Here is a 27716-nt window from a genome sequence, read left to right as displayed (position 1 = left end):
TTAGCATAGTGCCTGCCATGTTTCCTTCCTTCCTTCCTTCCTTCCTCTTCCTCCCTCCTTCCTTCCTTCCTTTCTCTCTTCCTTCCTTCCTTCCTCTCTTCCTCCCTCCTTCCTTCCTTCCTTTCTCTCTTCCTTCCTTCCTTCCTTCCTTCCTTCCTTCCTTCCTTCCTTCCTTCCTTCCTTCCTTCCTTCCTTCCTTCCTTCCTCCCTTCCTCCCTTCCTCCCTTCCTCTTTCTTTTTCTTCCTTTTCTTTCTTTCTCCTTTGCTCTTTCTTCCTCTCTTTCTCTTTCATTCTTTTTCTTCCTTCTTTCCTTTTTCTTTCTCTCTTTCTTCCTTTCCTTTTTTCTTTATCTTTTTCTTCCTTCCTTTCTTCCTTCCTTTCCTTTCCTTCCTCTTTCTTTTTTTCTCTCTCTTTCTCTCTCTTTTCTTTGTCTTTTTGTTTCTCTTTCTTTCTCTCTCTCCTGCCTTCTCCCTCTTCCTTTCCTTTCTTTTTCTCTTCTTTCTTTGCCTCCCTTCCTCCTCCCCCTTCCCCTCTCCTTTTTCCCCCCTTTCCCTCTCTCCCATGGAATCCACCCTTGTCCTTCCTATTTGAATTATTTCCCTGAAAAGTGGTGTTGCTGTTCAAAGCCCTGATGACCTTCTACTGTTGCCTAAAATTGTCCAGGGAAAGTTGCTTGGGAGAGTGCTACCAGACTGGGGTTTATCCCCTGCCGGGTTTCCTGGAAGGGTGACCTGCTGGGACCTTTGAGGGAGAATTAAGTTTCGCTGCAGTGATTTTGCCCTCCTTCCCTTTCCCCGGGAGGGGCCGGAGGAAAAAGAAGGTTATAGGAGCCGCTGTGGAGGAAACTGGACAGAGGGGGAGAGGTAGGGGGAGGAGGGGAGGGGCAGCAGGGGTCGGGAAGGGCAGGGGATGGAAGAGGGAGGGGGGCAGTGGTAGAGGGCATGGGAAGGAGAGGAAGGGAAGAAGAAGAAGAAGAGAGATGGAAGGGAGAGGAGAGAGGGAGAGGAGGAGAAGAGAAGGGGGAAAGGGAGGAGAAGGTGAGAGAGAGGAGAGGAGGGAAGGAGGGAAGAAGAGGAGGAAAGGAGGGAAGCAGGGGAGAGAGAGGAGAGTAGAGGGGAGGAGGGGAGGGATGGAGAAGAATGAGGAAAAAGGAATCATGGGAGGAATGAATGAGAGGAATGAACTTGGAAGGGAGGCTTGGAGGGGAGGGAGCCCGGGGTGCTGGGAGGGTGAGCAGTCAGGGTCGCTCCTTTCCCCCTGCCCTGGGGCAGAAGGTCTCTTGGCCAGTCTCCAGGAGAAGCTGTGGTTTCTCTCTTTGCAGAGTCGAGAGCTGCTCAGCCTTGGGAGGGTTAGGGGAGATTGTGGAGAGTGCCAGTCCTGGAACAAGGGGTGGGCCCGGAGCTTGGTGCTTGTTCAGGGGCTGGGGGCTGCAGCCCCAGATTACCCACCATGTGGGGCAGATAAAACTGTCTTTGGGGTGTCGGCCAAGTAACTTTGAACCTGTGCTGGGGACCCTGGTTCTGCCCTTCTCACCCTTCCCAACATGCCATGCTAGGTTCCCTCTGTCAAGAAGGGCCTCTCCAGCCTGCACTGTCCCCTCTCTTCCTCTCCTCCCTGGTCAGCAGGTCCCCTTAGGCCAGCAAGTCCTCTCAGCCCAGCAGGCCCCCTCAGGCCAGCAGGTCCCTTCAGACTAGCAGGTCCCTTCAGACCAGCATGACTCCCTCAGGCCAGCAGGTCCCCTGTGTCCAGCAGGTCCTCTTAGGCCAGCATGGCTCCTTCAGGCCAGCAGGTCCCTTCAGACCAACATGGCTCCCTCAGGCCAGCAGGTCCTCTCAGCCCAGCAGGCCCCCTCAGGCCAGTAGGTCCTCTCAGCCCAGCAGGCCCCCTCAGGCCAGCAGGTCCCCTCTGTCCAGCAGGCCCTCTCAGCCCAGCAGGTCCCCTCTGTCCAGCAGGTCCCCTCAGGCCAGCAGGTCCTCTCAGCCCAGCAGGCCCCCTCAGGCCAGTAGGTCCTCTCAGCCCAGCAGGCCCCCTCAGGCCAGCAGGTCCCCTCTGTCCAGCAGGCCCTCTCAGCCCAGCAGGCCCCCTCAGGCCAGCAGGTCCCCTCTGTCCAGCAGGTCCCCTCAGGCCAGCAGGTCCTCTCAGCCCAGCAGGCCCCCTCAGGCCAGCAGGTCCCCTCTGTCCAGCAGGTCCCCTCTGTCCAGCAGGCCCTCTCAGACCAGCATGGCCCCTTCAGGTCAGCAGGCCCCCTCTGTCCAGCAGGCCCCCTCAGGCCAGCACAGTCCCCTTCCTGGGGTTATCCTGGCCTGCCGGGAAGGGGAGGTGGGCAGGTGAGCAGGGTGGGATGAAGCGAGTCCTGCTTGGGCTGAGCCCCCAGGACGGGTGGGGGGCCAGGCCGGGTTGGACAGCCCAGTCTCCTTAGCCAAAAGCACCATTGAGATAAGCTCAGCCTCCAAGGATCCTTCTGAGAGTGCAGAGCGGAAATTCTTGGCGATGCCCTGGGCTCTTATCTCAGCTGCAAAGCTGGGAAAGGTTGAGACCTCTGGCTTCCCCAAGCTGTGCTGCGGAGGGGCTCTGGGCCAAGCCTCCTGGGAAGAAAGCCGTCCTGTTGCTGCCCTGCTGGGGGGCAGCTGGGGGCCATGTGGCTGCCCCTGCCCCGCATTCCTCCGGAGCCGAGGGTTCAGAATGCAGGTGAAAGTCCCCCCTGAGCCCCTGGCCCAGTCCTTCCATCGGGGCCGGCCTCCGCTTCTGGCTGGAGAATTGGGACCTCTCCCCCAGCCTCCCCAGCTTCACTTCCCTCTCCGGGGGCTCTGCTTCCCTGATTGGAGGCCTTGTGAATTTCCCGTGGCCTCTCCGGTCACCCCGTACCCCAACTCTTACTTTAATAAAACCCCCCATTACCCAAAGACTCGTACTTTCGGGCTGAATAATATGGACCATTAGCACTTTGCAAATTTAAAACACCATAAACATTAGCTATTATTGTTGTTGTAGCTCAAGGTTTTTGAAGGGGAAAATATAGGGCCTTGAGTCAGTGTGTGAAACTGAGACCCTTGGAGACTTGTGCCGTGTTTGGGTAGGACTGGGGGTGTGGGGGCTAGAGTGGGACATATTCCCAATGGGGCGCTCAGAAAGGGAGCGAGCTCTAAGGACCAAGGTTTCACAGAAGCCGGAGGCGAGCTCTGGAAGGCGCCTTCTGGCCCGATGGATTTGATGTGGTGGACCAGAAGCCTTTGCGGGAGGGCACCCTTCTCACATTTGTAGGTAACATGAAGGATTGGAACAACCATTGGCTCCCCAGCCAGGAGCTAACAAGATCTTGGCAGGGCAGAATATTGGGAAGAATTAGAAAAATTTCGTAGGATAAATACGGACTCTTAAATTTGGTTTGGGAAAAAAAAAATCCTCTTTAGCATATACTAGGTTGCTTGTCATCTAGGGGAGGGGGAGGAGGGGAAAATTTGGAACACAAGCTTTTGTGGGGATCTATGTTGAAGAATTATTCCTGCATGTTTTAAAAATAAAAAGCTTTAATTAAAAAAAAAAAAAAGGAAAAAAAATCCTCTTCATAGCAGTTTATTGGGAAAAAAGAAAAGGGGATTTGAGGAGAGTGCAAGTTTAATCTATCAGCAGCGCGATAGGGCAGCCAAGTGCCCTATCAGTGGGGAAAACGGGGGATTTGTCTGCAGGAAGATGGGAGTTCAAATTCTGTCCCTGACTCTGCTCTGGGGCATGAAGCTTCTGTAACCTGGAAGTCGGAATATCTGCGGGCCCTTCCCCATAGCTCTCATGGGATTCCCTGGGGTTTGGGGGAGCCTTTTGCAGCCCTTGACACCTCTGGAAATGGCCTTCCTTATGTTAATAACAAGGTTCGTGCAGTCCTAGGCTGCGTTGAGAGACGTGCTGAGACCCTAGCTGTGAGTGTGGGGGAGCAGAGTTTTTCCCACCAGGCCGCCCAGCAGCTGGGGGTGGGGGGGCAAGCAGTCACCATCTCAGGGTATCAGTTTAGAAGACACCACACTGTAGGATTAATGCACGATGCTGCTGTTCAGTGGGGAAAGGGAGAGAACGCCGGTCTGTGGGGTCTTTTATTCTGTCCCCCCGGTGAGTCCCAGGCTTTCGGTGGGACGGGAGCGTATTCGGAATTGTCTCCTAGTGCTTGCTTCTCCAGAGTGTCACTGTAGGACCCCTTCTCATGGCTTCTTTTACACAGGGCACAGAGGAGAGGGGTGGGTGGGATCACAGAAAGGTGACCTCATTCTTGTTCTAAGGACAGGTTTCCCATTAGCTCTGGCAGGCTGTGGATTCCCCCGCACTGGAGGCCTTCAAGTGAATTATAGACGGGGCTCCTGTTTGGGGGGAGGTTGGGCTAGAGGGCCTCAGAGAGACCCCTTCCTTCCCTGAGATCTGGGACTTCCTGCTGGGGCTGGAGCAGCTGTGCCCTGCTGCTGCTAAAAATGCTCCTCTTCACAGCCTTGTAAACAGCCACTCACCAGGCAAATTATATACTGTAGGGTTAACAAAGAGTATCAGTGTGGAGCACAATGTCTGGCAGGCAATAAAGCCTTAATAAACCAACCTTCCTTCCTTCCTTCTTCCTTCCTTCCTTCTCTTCCTTCCTATCTCCCTTCCTTCCTTCCTTCCTTCCTTCCTTCCTTCCTTCCTTCCTTCCTTCTTTCTCTCCTTTCTTTTTCCCTTCCTCCCTCCCTTCCTTCCTTCCTCCCTTCCTTCCTTCCCTCCCTTCCTTCCTTCCCTCCTTCCTTCCTTCCTTCGTTCGTTCCTTCCTTCCTTCCCCTCCTCCTTCCTTCCTTCCTTCCTTCCTTCCTTCCTTCCTTCCTTCTTTCTCTCCTTTCTTTTCCCTTCCTCCCTCCCTTCCTTCCTTCCTCCCTTCCTTCCTTCCCTCCTTCCTTCCTTCCTTCGTTCGTTCCTTCCTTCCTTCCCTCTTCCCTTCCTTCCTTCCTTCCTTCTTTCTCTCCTTCCTTCCTCCTTCCCTCCTTCCTTCCTTCCTTCCTTCCTTCCTTCCTTCCTTCCTTCCTTCCCTTCTTCCTCTCTCCTTTCTTTTCTCCCTTCCTCTCCTCCCTTCCTTCCCTCCTCCTTCCTTCCCTCCTTCCTTCCTTCCTTCCTTCGTTCCTTCCTTCCTTCCCTCTTCCCTTCCTTCCTTCCTTCCTTCTTTCTCTCCTTCCTTCCTTCCTTCCTTCCTTCTTCTCTTCCTTCCTTCCTTCCTTCCTTCCTTCCTTCCTTCCTTCCTTCCCTCCTTCCCTCCTTCCCTCCTTCCCTCCTTTTCCCCTTCCCTGAAAGAGAAAGGAGCAGGAGCACTACATTCATCTATTTTATTCCTTCGAAACTTTTAGTTTGGCAGGCTGGTGAAACCATTTACTGGACTGGTAGGTTTTATGTTCTTTTTGTAAGTTTGGCTGCTGGGGTCAGCTCTGCTCAGGGCTTTGGAACAGTTACAAGTCATTTTAATAACATGAGTCTGTTACGGGAAATTGTTTGCTCAGCCTTGCTCAGACACTGGGGACTCTACTGTACTTGGGTGTTTGGGAATCACTTAATCCAACCCCAAGTCCTTTCTTGACCCCCTCCTTGACTCATTAGTTTACAGAGATTTTTATTGCTCCAAGTGCAATCTAATTAACTGTGACTAAAATTCCCCGTCTAATTTTTTTTCCTTCTAAAAGGCATTTCCTAAATTCATTGTGGTTTTCTTCATAACAACAAGTTGATTCCCCGGATTCAGGAGGACCTTGGCTTTGGAAATTGTGAAATCCCCAGGAACATGGGGATAGATTTTCATCCTGTGCATGAGATCCATTGACTTAAAAGATATCTTTTCTTCCCCCACCCCCAAGCTCTCATCAACTGTCTTCTTTTTTTTATTATTAACAAAGACAGATCTGGTCTTCTGCTATCATGCAGAATCTGAGGAAGTCTGCCTTGTTTTTTGAGTGATAATCATTTTCTAACTTGGTCCACCAGCTAGAAATTGGTTGCTAAGTAGAAGCCATGTTAGGGTACCAAGTCAGGAAGCAATAACAATATGGAGTTATTGGATCCAAGACCCTGCTGCTAAACAGTGAGAAAGGAAGAAAAAACTAGTTTTTTCCTTTTTTTTTTTTTCCTGGTCTCAGACTCTGGATATGATGGGAATTTGTCTTTTCCTTTTCTGGTCTCTTAGCACTAGATCCTCCCTGTATACATTTATATTTTAATTTGTATTTTGTTTATCTCTGCCCTTATCTTATCTTCCTCCTAGGGCAAGGACTAAGGCTTATTTATCTTTAAATGGCTCCCAGCTTCCTTGCTTGTGCTTGGGCACATCACAAATGTTTGTGGAGTAAATGAATTGGTGGCTATTTCCCCTGCTAGCTGCTGTCAGGAAGTAAGTGCCTCAAAGCTGGAAACAATGAGCCTGGGAGTCTTAAATAGGATCATACTCCTTCCTCAGCCTTTTTAAAGGTTCAGTTTAGATGCTACTACTTTTCTGGGAAAATCTTTCCCTGCTCTCCTGCCTTATTAGTGCTCTTCTCTCTCTTTCCACCATCTTGAAATTTCTTGGTTTATTTAGCTTGGGGATTCTTTCAAAAGAATGTTATCTCCTCAGCCAACCCCACTGCTAAAGTTCCCCTCCCTGGAGCTCTGGTTGCTTGATTAGTAGCATGGAGAATTAGCTGAAACTTGGACTCAAGAATCAAATCTCGAGCACTTTGGGAAAAGGTATATGGCAAGAGTCCTGAGTTGAAATCAAAAGAACTGGATTTGACACAGAATTCTCTTTCCTTCATGCATGATCTTGAGCATGTCACTTAACTTCCTGGACCTCAGTTTTCTCTTCTGTAAAATCATAGGACTAATTGACCTGTAACAGGCCCCTTCTTTCTTTAAATCCTCTGATCCTTGCACATTGCAAGCATTTAATAAATGTTTGTTGAAGTTCACAGAACTGACCCTTTACCACTTCTTGGCCAGCGTTGGTTCATGTCAGGAAGCACTGAGGTGCTTGCAGTCCAGGGATTAGGGAGTTAACATACTCTCGGCTAAAGGGATCATCCATCCATCGGTGTCTTGAACCCATGGAATGTCCAGTGATTTGGTTATGAGAAACCTAGACTGCTTTGCACTTTGTTTCATCAGAACATTCACAGACTTTTTTCTGCTCTTTAAAAATAGTTGCTATCTTGTTTTCATATCATCTTCCTTTTGGAATTATCTACCTCTCCACCCGTCAAGCCACCCTTTGTAAGGAAGATTTAAAAAGAAAAGAAAAAATAGTTCTTCAAATGAACCAATATATCAACTATATCAAAGTTCCCCCCATGAAGATTGGAGTAAGATATACTTTCTGTTTCATCTCTAGAGCCAGGTTTGGTTACTACAATTACACAATATTCAGATCTGTTTCCCCTTTTCCATTTATTTTGTAATAGTCATTATGTATATTGTTTCCCTGGATCTGCTTATTTCACTCTACACCAGTTTTTGTAAGCCTTTCCATGGTTATCTGAATTATTGTTGTTGGTTTTTTTTTTTTTTTGTTGTTGTTGTTTTTAAACAATATACTACATTCTGTTCCAGTCACGAACCAGTTTGTTCCCTGTAAAGGACAGATATCTAATTTTTGTCCAATTCTTTTCTAAAATCTACTGGTCAACAAACCTCTTACATGATGGGTCCTGTACTAGGCACTAGTAATACAGATATAACAAATGAAATAATTCCTAACCTCAAGGAGCTTCCAGTCCAACAGGAGAGACAACTGGTACATTTGTAAATAAATACAGAACACATCTAAAGAGGATGTGGCTGAAGTGGATAAATGCGAGATGATTGGAGAGAGGGCACCAATAATAAAGACTTCATGTAGCACTTGGGCAGAGCTTTGAAGGAAATTCGTGATTCTGGGAATGTAGAGGGAGAGCATTCCAGACATGGGAGACAACCAGTTCAAAGGTATGAATTGTCATGTATAAGAGCACCAATTTGACTGGACTGCAGGGCGTGCAGAGGGAGTGATACAATATGGCTGTGAATGTAGGTTGGATTCAGGTTATGAATGGTCTTAAATGCCAGACAGAAGAGTTTGCTTTTGACCCTAAAGAAAATAGGGAACCATGTGCCTTAGAGAGAAGGATTTGGATGCAAGAAATGATGTAACTGTAAGAAGTCAATTTGGATATCCTGCTAATTGTATTTGTAGGGTAAGGAAGGTTATGATGACTGGAGGATTTTAAACATGGGGGATTGGAATGGATGGAGGGGCCCCAAAATTGAGAAGTTGGGGAAAGGGGTGGGGTTTGAGAGTGTGATAATTAACTCTGTTTTGGACATGTTGTGTTTGAAATGCTCATGGAATATTTAATTTGTTGTGACCACAAGGCGGGTACGATTGTAGAACTGAATATCAGAAGAGAAACTAGAACCAGAGGTGATTAGTTAAATCAGTAAGACATGATGAAGTCACTTAGAGAGGGAAAAGGACTCTGGATAGACCTGCTGTCCTTTTTTCCCTAAAATATAGCTTTTCTCATCTCATTCCTATATTTAGGAATCTTAATGACTCCCCGCATGTCTGCAGAGTCAAGTCCAAGATTCATCATTTTGCCTTTCAAGCCCCTCTCTGAACTCCCCTCATCTTGTTTTTCCAATCTTATCTTTTTCCTGTTGCCTCCAAGCAAGCCATACCTACTTTAATGCCAAAAATGTAGCCATTTCCACCTGCAATGGCCTACTTTTGTTTTTCTTGTATATTAATTTAGTCTAGTTTTCTTTTTCTTACTTATCTCGTACAGTGGCAGCTAGGTGACATAGCAGATAGTGTGCTAGGCCCAAAGTAGGAAGACCTGACTTCAAATCAAACCTCAGATACTTAGTAGCTATGGGACAGTTCCTTAACCCTTGTTTGTCTCAGTTTCCTTAACTGAAAAAATTGTTGTGAGGATCAAATTAATTAAGGCACTTAGCCCAGTGCCTGGAACGTAGTAGGCATTTAATAAGGGCTTGTTTCCTTCCTTTCCCTTTCCCCTTCAAAGTGACTTAACAGAAGGCCAGTATGGGAAGGATGCAGTAAATATTTTTAAAATGAATTAATTGGATTACCCAGAGTTACGGAAAAGAAATTAGGAGAAGTTGTTGTAGAAAGGACAGATAGGGCATTTTTGATGTGGCCAGGATGCCCACGGGCCCTGCGCTCTGGAGATGTAGAAGCTGGGGCTCGGAGAGAGGAGCAGAAATGGCTCCAGAATCTCTGGGGGTGGCGGTGGAGGGAAGGGGGGGGGGCTGTGCTGTTTTGGAGACTCCTTCCCCCTCCCCATCCTGGGGAAGGGGTCGTTCCTGAGGGCTGGTCACTCTGTCCATGGAGACCTGGCTGCTCAGTGTGGAAATAGACCAGAATTACCAGGAGAGATGCTCAAATGATCCTGGAAAGTCGGTCGAGTGTTGGACTAGTGAACACAGTGAGAATCTCTGGAAATCTTTAAAAACAGGTTAAAGTGAAAAAGCAGATCTGGACTCCCCCCCTCCCTCCCACTTTCCCCCCATTCCCCACCAACAACAAAGGATAGCGCAGGATCAGAAGGACTTGGAAAGGTTTGGAAAATGTGGATTTGGGCTTTTTTTTTTCTTTTAATTAAAAGAATCCAAACTCAGGATTAAAAAAAGCTTAAAACCCCCTTTTTCTTAAAGAGAAAGAAAGGTTGGTGGCTGAAGGCTCCTTAAGGGCTGGAGCTTTGCCTCTGGCTTTGTGGGGATTGCCCGGGGGTTTCCTTTTTCTGCGCCTTGGTTTACCCGGAGGCACAGCAAGTGGAGGAGGGGGTTTGGGGCCGGCCCTGGGGGAACCTCGGGGATGAGTCAGCCATTCTGCCCCCAGCAGGGGCTTTGGGGCTGGGGGGGGGGGGGGGGGGGGGGCTGCCTGGAGGGGGTTTGCCCAGGAAGGGCTCCTGGGCTGCCCGGTGGGGCCCGGAGGAGGAGGCGCTCCGGAGGCCTCGGTCGTGCCAGCTTGGGGAAGGGGGACAGGGACGGGGAGGGGAAGAGAGCAGGGCTCGTGGACAAGAGGGCCAAGATCTGTTTGGAGCCATCCAGCTGCAGACGGCGGCATGACTCATGGGGCCGAGGGGCCTGAGGGGGAGAGAGTCACTTTATTTGGTTCACAGGAATCTTTTTTCTTTTCTTGTCTGTGCTTGTGTGTGTGTGTGTGTGTGTGTGTGTGTGTCCCTTCTTCCTGCCCCTCTCCCTCCCTCCCCCCCATCCTCCTCTGCAGGAGATGTGCCCAAAGAGAACCCATATGAGGATGTGGACTTAAAGGGCCGGCGGGCAGGACGCAAGTCCCAGCAGCTGCTGTCCGAGAACTCCCTAGACTCTTTGCACAGGATGTGGACTCCCCAGGAGAGGAAGTACAGCAACCCACCCCCCCAGGTAACGGCCCCCTTCCCCAGGCCCGGGGCCTTAGCGGGCCCCTCCCCGGGACCCCGGGCCTTTGCCGGCCGGACTCGAGCTTGGAGCTCCTCCTAGAAGGGGCTCCCGCTCCTCCTGGCCCGCGGACGCTCCGGGGCTGACGCGGCTGCTGGGAAGGCTTGTTTATTCGTCTGCCTGTTGGGTCCCCGCCCGCCCCCGCCTCCTGAGTGGACAGGCCTCGGTCAGGGAATTTGCATTCAGAGGCTGGACCAGAAATGATCTCAGCCTTGGGGGAGGAGGGGCTGGCAGCGGCCCAATATCTAACTGTCCATAGGGGAGGGGGGGCAGAGGGTCCTAAAGCTCCAGCTATAATGCTGGGGGGGGGGAATCCCTTTGGCTCTCTGGGGTGGCCGGGGTGGGAAATGGGAGGAAGCCAAGAGGAGGAGGATGGACAGAGCAGCAGCCCTGGAATCAGGAGGGCCCGAGTTCAAATCTGGCCCCAGACACTTAACACTGTGTGACCCTGGGCAAGTCACTTAACCCCAACTGCCTCAGCAAAAAAAAAAAAAAGAAAGATGATGGGGAGAATGCAAATGGACAGAAGATAAGGCCGTCTCAGAGGCATTTGCTCCCACAAATGCCCGCTCTCTTAAGTGCTCCACCCATTAACCACCTGCCGATGACCCGCACTTTCATGGGCCTTCTCCGGGCGTCCCTCGGCTGGCCGGGGTGGCAGTCTCCCCAGTGACGCAGAGGCTTGCCGCGGGCCGGCTTTCTGAGGGTGGCCGAGGCTACCCCAGGGCAGCGAATGTTTCCGGGCGCTCTCCAAGGCCGGGAGTGCCCGCAGAGGAGAAGCGACAGGTCTCCGAAGTGTTGGGGTCTCAGTGCGGAGGGCTGTGCTCACAGGGGTTAGAGATGATTCAGGCCCAGCCCACAAGGAGCTCACCGACATCTCTTTTCTGTTTTCCTGCTTCCTCAAGTTCTCTTCGCCCTCTATGTCAGTTTTTCACTCAAAAAAAAGAGGATCCCTGCGGGCCACATATTGACTCAGTTTTAAAATTAAATGTTATTTATGTCTTACTGTATTTTTATTTATTTTGTTAAATATTTCCTGATTATATTTTTATTATTATTTTTTCCTGATTACATTTTAACCTGATTCTGGTTGCACTAAACAATCTCCTGGGCCACATGTTTGCTACCGCTACTCTATGCCAGTGGAAGAGACCCCTTCCCAGGATACTCCCAAAACGATGTCTAACCCCAACATGATTTCCCTTGGCTTTGGGATGCCTGATGCGATCAATTTTTCTGCAGATTGATTGCCTGATATCTTCTGTGGTGTTCTCTTCTTTAAAATATAATGGTTCTCTCTGGGAGCAGGTTTCTCAGGGAGGTTTTCTGGAGGCAGCCTTAGTTTCAGTTACAAGTAATCATCACCCCAATGCAGCCAGCTGATAAAATGCAAACGTTTATTTTCTCCTTCCTTGGGCCCCGGTAGCTTTCTTAGAGGCCTCAGCTTTCCTTGGTTCCGAGAGGTCTTGTTGCTAGTCTTTAGCTTCGGCTTCTCTTCTTCCAAAGTGTCTCCAGCCAGCACCAAGGTGAAAGTTGGAATGAATCGTGTCTTGCCTCCGAGAGAGGGCTTCTGGCTCTCAATCTCCCAGAGTGCTCTGTGTCTATCCCAGAGTGCCTCTGACCCTGAGAGCTTCTTGCTTATATAATCTCTCTAAAGGTGTGAACACAAGCATTGTTTCTACCAGTTGTACTTAGTACCTTGTTTCAAGTTCTGGCCCATAACATCTCCTCGTAGGATCAGATCAGTCATACTGAGTCGTGCTAAATTAGATAGTTATTGTCTCTATCAACTCTAATGAGTTAATACTTTGTAAGGATTCTAACAATCTTCTGCCTAGGCTGATCTTCAGATCCATGTTCACTCCTTGACCCACTAGTTTATTGACGGCTGGAGGAGGGAGCCTGGCTGGCAGTGAGGGGGCTGAGCCAATATTGGGTTCAGGTTCTTGGTAATGCCTCCCTCAGGGTGCAGCGACTGCCCTGGAGCCTAAAACAGCCCTGGAGGTAGAGGGAACCAGCTTAGCTGGCCCTTAGTATACATGTGAGGGGATCCTTTTCTTGGGCCGGGGTGGATGTGGGGAAACTGAAGGACAAACGTAGCCAGCATGAGCTCTCCCTAGAGGTTTTCAGCGGAAAGCTGGGGAGGTGGCCAAGGGGAATCCTAGGTGGGCTCAGAGTTAGCCCAGGTTCCCTTTGGGGCCCCAGAGAGAGGGTCCAGGCAAACTCCAGCAGGGTGGACAACGATTGAGCCTGAGGGTTTCTCTCCTGCAGAGCTTTTGTGCTAGGGTTCAGAGGGGATGAGGGGCTGGGGCTTGGGAGGGGACTAGGAAGGGCAGGGGGGAACCTCCCTTCCCTGCCTTCCTTATCTGAAGATGCTTCCTTAGCCGCTGCTAGCTTTTGTTGTGTCCCAAAGCATAGGAGAAGCCTCCTACTTGTTCTCTCTGTGTCTGTTTTTCTTTGTCTCTCTCAGTTCTATCAGGACACATTTACTAAGGACATATGTGTAATGCACTGTCTTCTGAGCCTTGTTATCTGTACTAATAATTATGTCTTCCTCCCTTCCCTTATTTATTTATTTTATAGCATTTTAAAAATTTTGAGCTTCAGATTCTCTCCCTTTGTCCAGCCCCTGCTTCCCCTGTGTCCCCCCTCCCTCCTAAGATGAGCTGAAGGTTTTCTGAGCCTTTGCTTTCCCCTTTACTGGCATCAGTGGTTCTGTTCCCACCGTGAGCCTTGGTTCCCGACCAAAAAAGAGGCTGCTTTTGTGTCCCAGGGCCCTGTGGATGGGCCAGTCTGTTTTCTGATGGCTGAGAGCTTGGAAGAGAGAGGAGGCAAGGAGAGTGGCCGGGGCCTTCTGGGCCCAGTGGTCATCAGGCCCCAGGAGAGAGCTGCTGGGGAGCCAGTGATGAGCCCCCTCCCCTGTTCCCTCTCCCCCCCACAGCTCTCCCTGAAATCCGGCACCCAGTCCTTGCGCGTCGGGAATTGGTCCGAGAGGAAGGGTCACCGGTTGCCACGGTTACCCAAGAGGCACAGCCACGACGACATGCTGCTGTTGGCCCAGCTGAGCTTGCCTTCCTCGCCGTCCAGCCTTAACGAAGATAGCCTCAGCACCACCAGCGAGCTGCTCTCGAGCCGCCGTGCCCGCCGAATCCCCAAGGTAGCCTCGGTGGCAGGGAGGGCTGGGGCGCTGCCAGGAAGCATCTCGCCCATCCGGCCCGGTCCTCCCCTCATCTTCTCCACCCGCATGGGGAGAGCGGAGCTCACGGCCCGGCGCCACCGAGGCTCTAGAGCCAAGAAAAGGAGCCGGGCTCCGGCTTTGTCTGCTGGGGAGACACGGTCCCCGCCCCTGGGGAGCTTCCCGCTGATGGAAAAGATACGGCTTCACTGTCAGGGAAGGGCCCGTCCGAAAGGAAGGATCCTCTTCTTCCTCTCGTGGAACCCCCTCTGGGAGCTTCCCGCTTAGGGGCCGAGCCGCTCACTGTCCCTGCCTTCCACTCCCCAGGCTAGCAGCAAAGACTGGATTCCTCCCCTTAAGGAGCTTCCGCTCTGATGAGAGAGAGAAAACATTTCTCCATGTGCTTATGTTCAGATTCACATCCAGGATCACAGGCACCAAAAAGGCAATAAGCATTTATTTAGCAGGAAATGTGTGCAGGGAACTGAGCTAAGGCCGGCGTGCAGCCTGGCTTCCCAAGTGCTCACGCTCCATAGAAATGAGAGAATTTCAATTTCTAATCATAGATTCTGGGCTGGAGAAGCAGCAGCAGGGAGATCAAGAAAGGCTTCCTTTGGCAGGGTGGATGAAGGCCGGGTTGGGAAGGATTCCCTTTTGCACCATCTCTGGAACGTGCCCCCCTTCTCTCTTCTCTGATGAGGGTGCAGACCGTCACCGGCTCACGCTTGGATTATCGCTGTTGGGGGGCCTTCCTGCCTCAAGTTCTCCCTGCTCCAATCCGTTCCCCATCCAGCTGCTAACAGGATTTTCCAAAAGCACAGCTCCCAGCACGACCCCCTTCTCTCCCTCATAATAAAACCCCACAGGCTCCCTTACAAAATGCTCTGTTTGGCCTTCAAAGCCCCTCCTTCCACCTTCCACCTTCCACCTTCTGTCACCCTTCTTCTCACAGGATGCTCCGGTTCAGTGTCTCTGGCTTTCACAAGGTGATCCATCTCGTATCTCTGGGCATTTTCTCCCGCTGACCACTTGCCTCTCCTTCCTCCGCTCTGACCACTGACCTCCCTGCTTCCTTTAAGTCCCAAGGAAAATCCATCTTTTGCTGGAAACTTTTCCCTCCCCTCTGAATTCTAGTGCTTTCTCTCCCTTCATCGTTTCTTATTTACCTGCATATAGCTTGCTTTGTATATCTTTGTTTGCATGTTGTCTTTGTTATATTTTAAGCTCCTTGAGAGCAGAGAGTTTTTTGCCTCCTTTTTGTATTCCTAGTGCTTAGGATAGTGCCTGGTGCATAGTTGTTGCTTAATAAGTGTTTATTGATTGATTGATTGATTGATTGACTTTTAAAAAACAAACTAAAGAGTTTTAAGTCTTTTGCCTCTTTTTTGTATCCTTAGTGCTTAGGACAGTGCCTAGTGCATAGTAGGTGCTTAATAAGTGTTATTGATTGATTGACTTTTAAAAAACAAACCAAGAAATTTATTTTTGATCTGAAAGACCAAAAGGAGCTATTGGGATTTCTTGAGCAGGGGGACAATGTGGCCACATCTTCACTTTAGGAAAATTATTTCAGCCCCTCTGTGGAGGATTGATGGTAGGCGTGGGGACCTAGGCAGGAAGTCCAAGGAGGAAGCTAGATGAGAGTTACTGGGTTACTAGGTTTTGTGAGTAGAGAAGAGATGTTCAGTATCTATCCATACCTCTCTGTAGAAGCAATTTTCAGACACATCCAAGTATGTGTTGTTCTTGTCCCCCACCCCCCACCCCTCACACTGCCCTAGAGCCCCCCAATGAGGAGGGAGCAGGATTTAACCAACAGGGTATTTTTAGACGGCAAACAATGCTTGGGCATATTGGGAATTTAGATCCTTCCTGTCCAGCCCCTGATGCAGTCAGGAAGAAAAAGGACTGGATTCTTTGTTCCTGTCTTTTCTTCTGGGAAGCTGTGGCTGCTGGAGGTGATTGCGTTCCCTCAGAGAAGGCCATAGAGATCCCACAGCTTCTCATTCTGCCCTTTGGCAGGCAGGAGGGCATTAAGTTTCTCAGTTTGCAGGCTCGATCCCCCCATAGGTAGACGAGTCTGGCTCATCCTTCTGCTCTGCTTCATGAATTCACTAAGTCCCTCGTGGTACCCTGGAGCAAGGAGAAAGTTGGGTTCCCTAGGAGCTAGTGCCACCTGGGGATCCTCCACTGATGCTTGTGGGGACATCCCTGCTCTCTGCAGACTCCCAGCGGGGTCACAGCAGACAGTTCCCCGCTCTGTAAATGGGCCATTATCAGACTGAGAGGGGAGCTCTGAGGGCAGTGCTATTTTAGGGGCAAGAGGAAGAGTGGGCGCCATGAGTGGGGACCAGGGGTCGGGGGCTCATTCGCTGGGCCAGAGACCGCGTCCTGTCCCTGAGGGGCTTAACGATGGGAGGGGTTGCGGGTGACTGCTTGAGCCAGGGTGGTTGTGGGGCCCACTGTCAGGGGCTTGTGCCCAATGGGTCCGTGGCATTATGGGTCAGAAACCTGCAAAGGGAGTGCGTCTTTGCCAGGGAAGGTGGGGGTTTGGCGCACTCAGCCCTTCTCGCATCTCTCCCCCAGCTGGTTCAGAGGATCAATTCCATCTATAACGCCAAGAGGGGCAAGAAGAGGTTAAAGAAGCTGTCCATGTCGAGCATCGAGACGGCGTCCCTGAGAGGTAAGCTGCCCGGGCTCCAGCTGGCATTGAGGTCGCGGACTTAGCTGGGGTTACTGGCGTTTGAGTGTCTGCTCACTGCTTCCACCCACTGTCCGGTCTAAGCTGTCCCCTAGGGGAGCCGCCCTGGGCCCTGCTGAGGAGGAGAAGTTGCCTCCGTGCTGCCCCGTCAGGGAACGGTTTTCTCCCTGGCTTACCCAGGAGAATGGGAAATGTGGGGTCAGGCAGTGGGGTCTACTAGAAATTGGACGGTGGTCCAGTATTCTTTCTGGTACACCCCACTGTCAGAGCCTCATGTCCTCCATGAGATTTTCTGTGAACTTCAGTTTTCTCTTGTGTATTATTGAGGGTGATGATGCTTCTGTACCAAAATGACAGGATTTTAGCAAAGAAAATACGTTGTAACTTTTAAAATAAGTGTGTATTTATATATATAATATAAATAAATATTTTTCTATATAAGTATTTTACATATACAAATAGAAATATACATATTTATATATACATTTTTATATATGAAGAATATATAATATAGATAAATGATATTTATATGTGTATATCACATATGTAAATAAAATATTAATAAATATATTATATATACAAAGTATCTATACAAAATATATGCACAAAAATTATATATACAAATATACAAATTATATATACTTTGTATATATAACATACATATTATTTATCTATATATGTACATTACATATATAAATATAAAAATATATAAATGTATTTATATATAAATTTTTATATAGGAAATATATAAATGAATATTTATATAATATAGAATATTACATATACAAATATAGAATGTATATACAATATATATTATATATATATAATTTGCATTATATATATAATATATAAGAATATATTATATCCCTATAAATGTAAGCTGTCATTAAACAACTGTATTGCAGAGTGGGTAGAAGGGGTTAGAGGGTTCTTGTAAGGCCTCTTGGTTTAAGAAAGGGTATGGGGGAAAGGAATGGTCCGGCAAGATGGGGAGGCAAGGGAACCCTCGGCTTACCATAGGAAGGCGGACTCTTTCCTCCGCATGTATTCTGTTCCTGTTTCTTCCTCTGTGTCCGGGCTTGTCTGTGGACAGCTCACTGACCCACTATTTTTATTTAATCTGGGGCTACTTAACTCGGTTGTTAAGAAAGAGCAATCTGCCGGCGTTCATCTGGCTGGGGTGACTGACTCACAAGGAAGAGGCAGATAGGAGAGTGTCCCCTTGGACCTGCTTTGCCAGCCGGGCTTGGAAGCATCGCACTCTCTGGGAAGGGTGATGAAGTCTTGTTTCTGTTGCTTTTACAGACGAGAACAGTGAGAGTGAGAGCGACTCCGACGACCGATTTAAAGGTGAGGGGGTGGGTTTGGGAGGGACATTACCTTTTGCTATTGTGTGATGCAAGTGTCATTCCTACAACCTGAAATCTCCTCCCTCTCCCTTGTCCCTAAAAGTGGCCCTTTGGGGACCATACAGACTCGTTGGATTTACAGGGACCCTTAGAGTAACTCATTGGTAATTGAAGCAGGATAAAGAAAAGGCAATGGGAAGAAACGAGTCCCTGGCCGCCTCCTCGGCAGGACTAGACTCTCCAACTGGAAACTGTTTTCACCCTTGTTAAGGGGGGTGGCGCGGCCCCCGTGGGCTCGATGTCCCTCACTGTGGCCAGGGAGGCTGTAGCAGGGCTGAGGGCGGCAGGGAAACCACAGGGATGGACTGGAGTTAGATTCCAGGTGTTTATCATGCGAGCCTGACGTGACGGCCAGTGCCAGATGGTTGCCTTTGACCATATTTTTGGAATTTTTATGGAAAAGTATGGCCTTTCTCTAACCCTTCCCTCGCATGCCCCCGAGTTTCTGCCAGTGGGATCGGAGGGCCAGATGTGCCTGTCAGATCGCGCTGGGAATGTGAAGGGTCAGGAAGGGCGAGGGAGGATTACAGCCGTCTTTTCCTGATGGCCAGAAAGGAGGCTGGGGCTCCGCGAGTCAGTCCTTCGGGGCTCTGCGAGTCAGTCCTCCAGGGTGCTGTGAGTCAGTCCTCCAGGGCTCTGCGAGTCAGTCCTCTGGGACTCCGCTCTTGTTCTCCTCTCAGATAGAAGGGGAGAGTCTCACCAGGGATGCCTGTTTCCCCAAGATCTTACCTTAGCTTTGTTGAAGTTCCTGTGCCCTCCTACTCCCATCCGAATGTGCCCTCAGTGAAAACTGTAGCTCAGCCTGCTTCATCGTTTGAAGTAAATGGGAATTTTCTCCCTTTTTTCTTCCCTTTCCTCTTTCTTTTTGCCCTTTCCTGATCCATTCCCTTTGGGGTAATCAGGAAGGACAAGATAGCTTGTAGCTTGCTAAGGATCTTTCTTCAGCACTAGTGAAAACTGCCCACAGTGAGCGAGCTCCTTTGGACTAACGGCCGGGTCCTGGTTCTGTGAGAGGGTACTTGGGCCTAGAGATCAGGGGGTCTCTGAATGGCAGAGTGGTGAGGGTTTCCCAGGCAGAGATACAGAGAAAGGCCCGAGAATGGATCGGGGGTCTCTGGCAGAGTGATGAGGGGATCCCAGGCAGAGATACAGAGAAAGGCCCGAGAATGGAGGCTCCTTGGATTTCTTGGGCCTTTGCCTTGAAGCACGCCTGTTGGTATGATCTTGGTCGCTGTTGTTAGCACAAAGCCCACCCAAACTGGGAGTTAGTGATGTGGCCAATGGCCTTTTCCTGATGTAGCCCAGAGGTCATTGTGACTGTTCTCTAGGGGCAGCCAGTGGGGAGGGAGTAACCAGTCCAGAAAGGCTCGGTCCTTCCGTGATTCAGCTGTGACATGTTCCCATCCTTGGAGGGGGCTCAGAGAATCCTGCCTTTGTTGGGGGCCTCGGAGGGTCTCTGGTTAATCTCTACCTGCGCCGTAGAATCCCATCTAGAACATGGCTGATAGTTGTGAAGCATCTGCTTGGAGGCCTCCGGGTACGAGGAAGGCGTCCCCTTCCATTTCTGGACAACCGTCCTTGGTTTTGTCTTCTTTACTGGGACTACTGTGTCCCTCTCCGGCTCTCACGCTGCTTCCGGTCCTTCCTTGTGACGGACAGACTTGGTCCCACCCTGTTTTCTCCCTGCCAGCCTCTATGTCCCCGCTGATTTCCTGCCCACTTTAGGGCCCTGGTGGCTGGCTGTCCCGGCAGGAGTCCCTGACGCGGCCCGAGCAGGGCAGAGCGCAGCAGGACTGTCCCTGGCGTAGGAGCCCGTGCCTTGCCCTGCAGCATCAGGCCGGGACTGGCTCCTCCCGAGGTTCTCCTGGCCCTTTAAACACAAGTGGCCGCCCAGCCCCGGCCCCGGCCCCCGGCCCCCTCCCCAGTACTGTCTCTGCCGCCTCAGGGCCTCCTGCCTGCAGTCCCTCCCGCCCTGGTGGTGGTCTCACATCAGCTCTGCTCTCATCTGTCACTGATAGAGGGTTCACTAGGCCTGGCTCTGACCCGGGCGGCGGGGCGGCCACTGAAGGTCCCCTTCTGGCTGACGGTGGCCAGAGCCGTGGGCCGCCGCTCACTGGCCTGTCCGGGTTCTCGGGCACAGAGTATTGGTTGGTCTCTTCATCTGTAGACCAGGAGGAGTGGCTCAGCACCGACCCCTTGTGAGCAGGAGCTTTGTACGTGATGCTCGGTCTGACTCTCTGTGGCCCCTTGTGGGCTTGCTTGGAAAAGATGCTGGAGGGTTTGCCATGTCCTTGTCCTGCTCATGTTACAGACGAGGAAACTGAGGCAAACAAGGCTAACAGGGTCGCGCTGCTGGGCCGGGCTTGCCCTCGGTGCTCCCGGCCCGGGGCTCTCTGCACCTTGCAAATCCAGGGCTCCCTCTGTGTGGGGTGTCACTGCTCAGGTCCGGTCCTTGGGCTGTTTCATTGTACTCTTGTCGTCCGGTCTGCACCTCTCTGTCTTGTTCCCAAGAATGCAGTAGGCGACCTTGTCATGTCCCTTGCTGACACCCAGAGGTGCTTTACCTGGGGACGTGGGGCATCATCACCTGGCCCATCCAGGGTGCGCCCTCTCCCCGCGTGGATCTCCTCTTGCCCTCGGCACAGCTTAAAGCCCTGTTTTTATTGTACTTTTCATTATTCTCTGGCCCCGGCTCGTTCTGGGCGTTCATTGGTCTCTTGCATCCATTTTCACTTCTCTGTCTTTCTTTCCATCTTTTAACAACTGTCAGTGCTCTTTCTCGCTCGCCCTGGGTTTGTGGGGATCCCAGCCAGAATGAGGTGGGCAGGTACCGCTCAGCACCTCGCACAGCCCTTGCCCCTTTCTCCTCTCATACCCCAGGTACACTCTCAGGTGCTGGGGGGGGGGGGGGGAGGCTGTGCTCCCGCCCCGCCCTGGGTGACCCCTGCCCTGCCCTGGGTGACCCCCGCCCTGTCCTGGCTGACCCCCGCCCTCTTGCAGCTCACACCCAGCGCCTGGTGCACATCCAGTCCATGCTGAAGCGGGCGCCCAGCTACCGGACGCTAGAACTGGAGCTGATCGAGTGGCAGGAGCGGGAGCTGTTTGAGTACTTTGTGGTGGTGTCCTTGAAGAAGAAGCCGTCCAGAAACACCTACCTCCCCGAGGTCTCCTACCAGTTCCCCAAGGTGAGGCGACCCCAGCCCCTGGCTCTCGCCCGCCCTCCTGGTACTGTGTCAGGGAGGCCTGCGGCCCTGCAGGCCCCCTGCCAGTAGGCCCGAACCAGGCTCTTCACGGTCTGCTCACTCCTGGCTCAGTCCCTGGGCAGCGGGCACGAGGACCCGTCCTCCACAGGGGACAGAGCCGTGCCAGCCAGGCCTGTCCCCCCGCCCCCCCTGGTCTGCTCCCAGCTTGCCCCAGCATGATGTGATGACCTCTCTTCTCCCCCCTCCCCAGCTGGACAGACCCACCAAGCAGATGCGGGAGGCCGAGGAGCGGCTCAAGGCCATCCCCCAGTTCTGCTTCCCCGATGCCAAGGACTGGCTTCCTGTCTCTGATTACAGCAGGTGAGCCGTCTCTGCAGATGGGCGGGAGGGTCTCCTGCAGCCCTCACTGGCCACGTTTTGGGTGGGAGTGAAGGCTCTGTCTGGCCAGTTCCCCCCCCCCCCCCCCGCTCCGTCTCCTTGCCCCCCCCCCCCATCTCTGTCTCTGGGGTCCGGGCCTGGAGGGGCCGGCCTGTGGCCCTCCCACAACGAGCCTCTCTGTTGCAGCGAGACCTTCTCCTTCATGCTCACGGGGGAGGACGGCAGCCGGAGGTTCGGCTACTGCAGGCGGTTACTGGTGAGTGAGGCCTTTTTGTCCACCGGGGTTGGGGAGGGTTTGCTCTGGCAGGAAGCAAGAAGCCCGCTCCCAGAGCGGGGGGGCAGGGGGCAGGGGGCAGGATTGGGGCTGCTCCTGACTTCCGGAACAAGCAGCCAGTTCTCCCTGGGTTCCCTTGGGGCAGGATGGGGGGGACGGGGTGGGGTGGGCCTCCGCTTTGGAGGTTTCTGAGGTTCCACTAGTCTGGCCTGGGGTGATTGGAGCGCAGAAGCCTGTCCCTTTGCCCCAGCTGGAGTGTCAGCGCTTCCCGGGGCTTCTGGGCCCGGAGATTACGCAGGAGACCTCTCTGGGAGGGCTGGAGGGAGGCCACGACCATCCGTCGGACCAATTTCTGGGTTCCCTCCTGCTTTGGGAGCCCCCCACTCCCCCAGGCTTTTGCGTCAGGGTTGTGGGGGCTTGGGCTCCCAGCGTCCTACGGGGACCAGGGTCAGGATCAGCTCCGGCTCCCCGTTTCTGCTTCCTCCTCTCACCGCACTTTGGGGCGATGCTCGCTGTCAGAAGTTTGGCCAGTGGGACCGTGGGGCCCTTCTCCGAGGTCTCAGGGAGAGCTGCTGCTTCTGGGGCGTGGTGCTCTCTTCTTTTGTGTAACATAATGTTCTCTGTGGGAGCAGGTTTCTCGGGGAGCTTCTGGAGGCAGCCTTAGTTTCAGTTCAGAGTAATGATCACCCAAACGCAGCCAGGGGCTAAAAGTTCTGATCTTTTATTGTCTCCTTCAATATTAGCCGGGTTAGGTTTCTTAGAGGCCTCTCTCCCTCCTTGGTTCCAAGAGCTCTTGCAGCTTCTGCCTCCAGCTCAACTCCGACTCCTGGCAATCTTCCGGACTGCCTAACTGACTGAAGCTGTTTTTATGCTCTTTTAGAGGTGTGAAGTCAAAGGTTGACTGACTCCTCCTCTGAGAGTGGGATTATGGGAGGTGTGAATTTGGATATCTCATACCGAACCCTGAAATCTCCCAAACTGTGAACTAATGTGTGAACTCTCAGAGGTGTGAACTTAAGCATTGTTCCTATCTATACTAGTGACTTAACACCCGATTCCCGTTCTGGCCCATAGCACTGGGGGCGGCTTTGGGGGCTGACAGGGCAGGGGGCCAGCTCTCGCTCTGCCTGGGAAGTGGCTCGAGGCTGGGACTGAGGGGCACCGGGAGGGAGAGGCAGCGCTGTTCCCTGCAGCCGGCCTGGGCAGGGGGGCCGCTGCTCCCGAACCAAACCTGCCTTAGCTTGGCTTGTCACCCGTGCCGGGTCTGGGCCGGCCCCGGGCCTGGGAGTCCGGGCTGCTGCCCTCGGGGAGCTTGCAGTCTGTCAGCGCAGTCACCGAGCCCGGCGGGAGAGAACACCCTGCCCCTGCCAGGCAGGGACCAGGGGCAGCTCCCAGTCGGTGGCTGGGCCGGGAGGACGCCGGGCTGGGGGGGGGGGTCCCACAGGAGGCCGGCTGGGAAAGGCGTAGGGTGGGCAGAGGGCGGGCGGGGCTGCTGGGAGCTCACGGCCTCCCCCCGGGCCTGAGAAGGAGCGACTTTTGTTCCCGGCCTCCCAGCTGCCTGGGGAGGGAACGGCGTGTTTGTGCTGGCCTGCACCGAGCCGCCCGGCCTGGGCCCGAGCCAAGGGGGCTGGCACCGGATCGGCATTCCTGCACATCGGACACAATGATTTTAACCCAAATCCCACATACTTGATTTAATCACTCGGGTTTTTTTTTTTTTTTTTTTTTTTTTGAGGGGGGGGAGTGAAGAGAAAAGGGGGGAGCAGTGAGAGAAAGGAGTTAGTTTTATGCCTAATATGGACAAAAAAAAAAGGATTCCAGCCTCTTTCTGGAGCGGTGACGCGTGGCCAGCAGGTCTGAATCCTGAAATAGCCCCATCTGCATTTGCTTAGCAGCCAAGGCAGAGCCCTGGACCTGGGGGGCGGGGCTTGCACCTGCCGTCCTTCCCCCTGCCCGTGCCCAGGTGCCCCTCCGGCCCCTGGATCTGGTCCCAGTGACCCTCGGCTGCTGTCATTGCTGAGCCCCTCGGGGTCTTCTCTACCCCAGGGGAGGGGGATGCGAGGAGTGTCAAAGGGGGCTTCTCTCTCTCTCTCTCTGTCTCTCTGTCTCTCTGTCTCTCTCTGTTTTTCTCTCTCTCTGTCTCTCTCTGTTTCTCTCTGTCTCTCTCTGTTTCTCTCTGTCTCTCTCTCTCTGTCTCTGACTGTCTCTCTCTGTCTCTCTCCTCTGTCTCTGACTGTCTCTGTCTCTGTCTCTCTCTCTGTCTCTCTGTCTCTTTATCTCTCTGTCTCTCTCCCTCCTTTCCTGCTCCTCCTTCTCCTTCCTTTTTGCTTCTTGCCTTCCCCTCTCCCTGCTTTCCCTCCCAATTCTACCTCGTCGGGTCTCCCCCCACCCTTCCCAGAACGGCAGGCAGAGGGGCCCAGACTGTCTCCCCTGCGGCTGCCTCAGGCCTCTGACCCCAGCAAGTCCCGGGGCTCCCAGGCATGGGGCTGGGCAGGGGACACCCCTAGTGACTCTGGGTCTGCTCCCCTTTCCCTCGGTCCCACAGGGCGCCGTTGGTCTGTGTTCTTCTGAGGAAGGGGAGTGGGTGCGGAATGCCTGCTGGGGGAGGAGGGGATGTCTCTGGGGTGGGGCAGAAAGGGGAGCTCAGGGCGGATAAGTCGGGGTCACCCAGAACTTTGGGGGCTCGAATCATTAAAATCAAAGTCAGTCTGAGAACATGACGCTTCTGGACTCCAGTCCCTCCCCCGTGGGGTCGGGCTGGTGCTGGGGGCTCCTCTGGGAGTGGGAGAGGGAGGGGGGCCCCTGAGGTCACCGCCCGCTCCTTTGTGTCTCTCCATCTCCCAGCCAAGTGGAAAAGGGCCTCGCCTCCCCGAGGTGTACTGTGTCATCAGCCGCCTCGGCTGCTTCGGCCTGTTTTCCAAGGTAAGGAGGGATCCCCCAGAATCAGGGAGCCTCTGCCCCACAGGGGTCCTCCTCTGCCAGTCCCCTCAGAAAGCCAGGGGGTGGGGGGCTGGGATCTGGGACTGACTGGGGGCAAGCCGCCCCGGTAAAATGGGGGTGCTGAGAAGGTGCCGCTCCTCTCCCCAAGCTGTCCGGCCCACGTGGCACAAGGGGCTCTTCTCGTTGTTTCTGAGACCCAGGTCTCTGCCTGCTTTGGTCAGAGGCTTGCAGACCACAGGAGGCCCGGGGCTCGTGGGTTGTGGACTTGTGGACGGGATGCCAGGGAAGCAGAGGGCCCCGGGGCGGTTTTTCTGGCTCCTGGCCCTGAGTTAGGGGCCTTATTTGGAGAGCGGTCTCAGTGGGTGGGGGGTTCCAGATTCTCTGCACCGGTCCAGAGCCCCCGGGAGTGAATCAGTCTAGTCTGGAGGAGGGCGGGAGACGCAGCCCTCTGATGGGACGCCTTTCCTGGGATGTCGGGGCAGATCCTGGACGAGGTGGAGCGACGGCGGGGGATCTCGGCCGCCCTGGTGTACCCCTTCATGAGGAGTCTCATGGAGTCGCCCTTCCCCGCCCCAGGAAAAACCATCAAAGTGAAGACCTTCCTGCCTGGATCAGGAAACGAGGTAGGCGTCGGCCCCTCGCCTGGGGGTCTGCCATTCTGGGGTCCCTGCCCCCTCCCCGCTTGGGACGCAGGGCTGTGTTGGCCGGATGCCCCTTGGGGGAGTGGGGAGAGCACCGGGGGAGCCGATTGGGGGGCGCTGCCACACCCGCCGTGCCTGGCCCTTTCCCGTGTCCCTCCTGGGAGGAACGTGTCTCAGGGCCCCAAGAGTCCCGCTTCCGGCCCCACTCTGTCACTCTGTATCTGCCCAGTGGCGAGCGTGTCGCCGCACAGCCTGGGCTCGGGCAGGAGGCCGGGAGACTCCCCCTGGTGCCCGCAGTGATGGCGGGGGGCGACCGCTGCCGCTTCTGTCAGGGAGTTGGGAGAGAAGGCCTGACTCCCTTTGTGCCCCGGGGGCTCAAGGTCCCGGCCTCTGGGAGCCTCCGTTTCCTCCTCTGTCCGACGGGCCTGGCTCACTTGCCTCTCGGGGGGCCTGGAGCTCAGGAATGTTCACCCATGGGTTTTATGATTTAGGGATGTCCTTGGCGAAGGGAGGGGCCCAGGGTGTAGGTCCAGGCCTGCAGCCCGGCCTTTTCTGCCCGCACTTTTCCTCTGTGTGGCTCCTTTCCCTGGGCCCCTCCCTCCACCCTTCCGGGCCTGGGGATGCAGTTACAAGGAGCTGGGACCCCCCACTTGTCCACACTCTCTAAAAACCCTCAGGAGGGACGTAGGGGAGGCTTCCTCTGGCACTTCCGAGTATCTCAGGGTACCTGGGTATCCTGGCTCTCCTAGATGGCTGCAAATCATGGCCCCCCACCGTCTGGGGAAAGCCCCCACGAGACCCATTTATATGGGTGGCCCACGTACATTAGGCTGTTAACCTTGTTCGCTCTCAAAATGTGATCAGTGATGAATTTTCTATCACATTTTTTCTTTTGTGCTGAGGCAGTTGGGTCTAAGAGACTTGCCCAGGGTCACACAGCCAGAAAGTGTTAAGGGTCTGAGGCCAGATTTGAACCCAGGTCCTCCTGACTTACGGGCTGGTGCTCTGCCCACTGCACTAGCTGCCCCATCACATATTTTTTGAACAAATTCTATCTTTAGTAAAATGCTGCAACTTCCCTCTCCTCACTAAGTGTCTTTTTGTTGGTTGGGGGTTGTCATTCTAATTTCTCAGAGATGATAATGTCCCCAGGAGAGTATTAATGTTTAAGAAATAGGGGGCTGACAGTTTGAGGCCATTGAAAGCTCTGCTAACCTGCAAATAGGATCTGGCTCTTCCTCTGGTTTAATTCTGCACCCAGCCCTTGGCAGGATCTGAGATGTACCTGCTGACAGGCTGATGGGCGTGTAACTGAGTGCCTTTTCAGCCATTTGATTTATCCAGATTGTGGTGTGCCAGAATTCATAGCCACATGAGACTGCCAAGAGAATAAACACTGCAGTATGTATGTGTGTGTGTGTGTGAGATTATTCTGATAGATTTTGCTGCCCACTTTCCTTCTAAAAGTGACCCAGACCACTCTCCTCTCATTTAATTCTTGGTTGCCCTTCTATAGCACCTATTCAGGAGATAAATACTTATTTTTATGTATCTGTGTACATATATGTTCACAAACACACACACATATATAAAACATACATACACATACATAGTGTGGATTAACTCAACGTGCTGACTTCCAACTGGAAATCCTGTTTTGAACAATTGGCATTTTTTATCAACTTGGGCTTTTTAATCTCTGGATTTTTAGATCTTTTTGAGCAGGGGTCCTCAAACTACGGCCGTGGGCCAGATGCGGCAGCTGAGGATGTTTATCCCCCTCACTCAGGGCTATGAAGTGTCTTTATTTAAAGGCCCACAAAACAAAGCTTTTGTTTTTACTATAGTCCGGCCCTCCAACAGTCTGAGGGATAGGGAACCGGACCCCTATTTAAGAAGTTTGAGGACTCCTGTTTTTGAGTGTATCTCAGTGAGATACTTCTTTTACTGTGGAACTGGACAAAGTCAACATCATGTCATCCCAGAAGCAGGAGTTTTAGGATCTTACCATTTATAGGGAATCCCTCTTTCTCTTGAACTCTCACCAGCGCCCTCTTTTATGGTTTCCCCAAGAAGAACGTCAGTGCATTTAGGGGAAGGATTATGTTCATCTTGGTTCCCATATCCCCGGCGATTGACTCAATATTAGCCACATAGCAAATGCTTACTGACTCTTGGGAAACCGAATTGAGAAACAATGGCAGACGCTTCTGGGGAAGAGGCCCCTCCGTGTCTTAGGCTTTGCTTGATACTTCGTGGAGTGCAAATACCTCGCTGGGTGTTCTTGCGGCTTCTGGTCCGCGTGGTGGTTTTTCCAGATTGTGGTGCGCCATGATTTGCAGCCGTACACAGTAGCCAAGGGAGATAGTGGCATTTTTTTTAATTGTATGTGTGTGAACAGCTTGTGTTTGTTAAAAACTCCAGATGGCCCTGTCTGTGGTTTCATCTGTCAGAGTATCCTGTGTAGTCTTGAAATATTACATGGAAGACAATATTAGGAGAGAGATTCTTGAGGCTACACTTTGTTCTACCA

At 52.6% G+C, this 27716-nt stretch overlaps 1 protein-coding gene across 5 annotated transcripts in view; it reads left to right on the top strand.

Annotated features, from left to right (window-relative positions):
- The window catches only part of DENND2B (DENN domain containing 2B), a 200096-nt gene that overhangs the window by 155893 nt on the left and 16487 nt on the right, over positions 1-27716 (top strand). For 4 of the 5 annotated variants that reach the window (XM_031941941.1, XM_031941942.1, XM_031941943.1 and 1 more), the window contains 9 exons: positions 10254-10408; positions 13404-13619; positions 16224-16320; positions 17644-17688; positions 20748-20932; positions 21201-21310; positions 21515-21584; positions 24447-24524; positions 25025-25165. In XM_031941941.1, coding sequence (XP_031797801.1) covers positions 10254-10408; positions 13404-13619; positions 16224-16320; positions 17644-17688; positions 20748-20932; positions 21201-21310; positions 21515-21584; positions 24447-24524; positions 25025-25165 — 1097 coding nt within the window. The remainder of the gene's footprint in view (positions 1-10253; positions 10409-13403; positions 13620-16223; positions 16321-17643; positions 17689-20747; positions 20933-21200; positions 21311-21514; positions 21585-24446; positions 24525-25024; positions 25166-27716) is intronic. The other variant, XM_031941944.1, reaches the window with a different exon arrangement.

Source organism: Sarcophilus harrisii, chromosome 6 (assembly GCF_902635505.1).
Source record: "Sarcophilus harrisii chromosome 6, mSarHar1.11, whole genome shotgun sequence".
Classification (NCBI taxonomy): Eukaryota; Metazoa; Chordata; class Mammalia; order Dasyuromorphia; family Dasyuridae; genus Sarcophilus; species Sarcophilus harrisii.
This window is presented reverse-complemented; position numbering and strand designations above follow the sequence as displayed.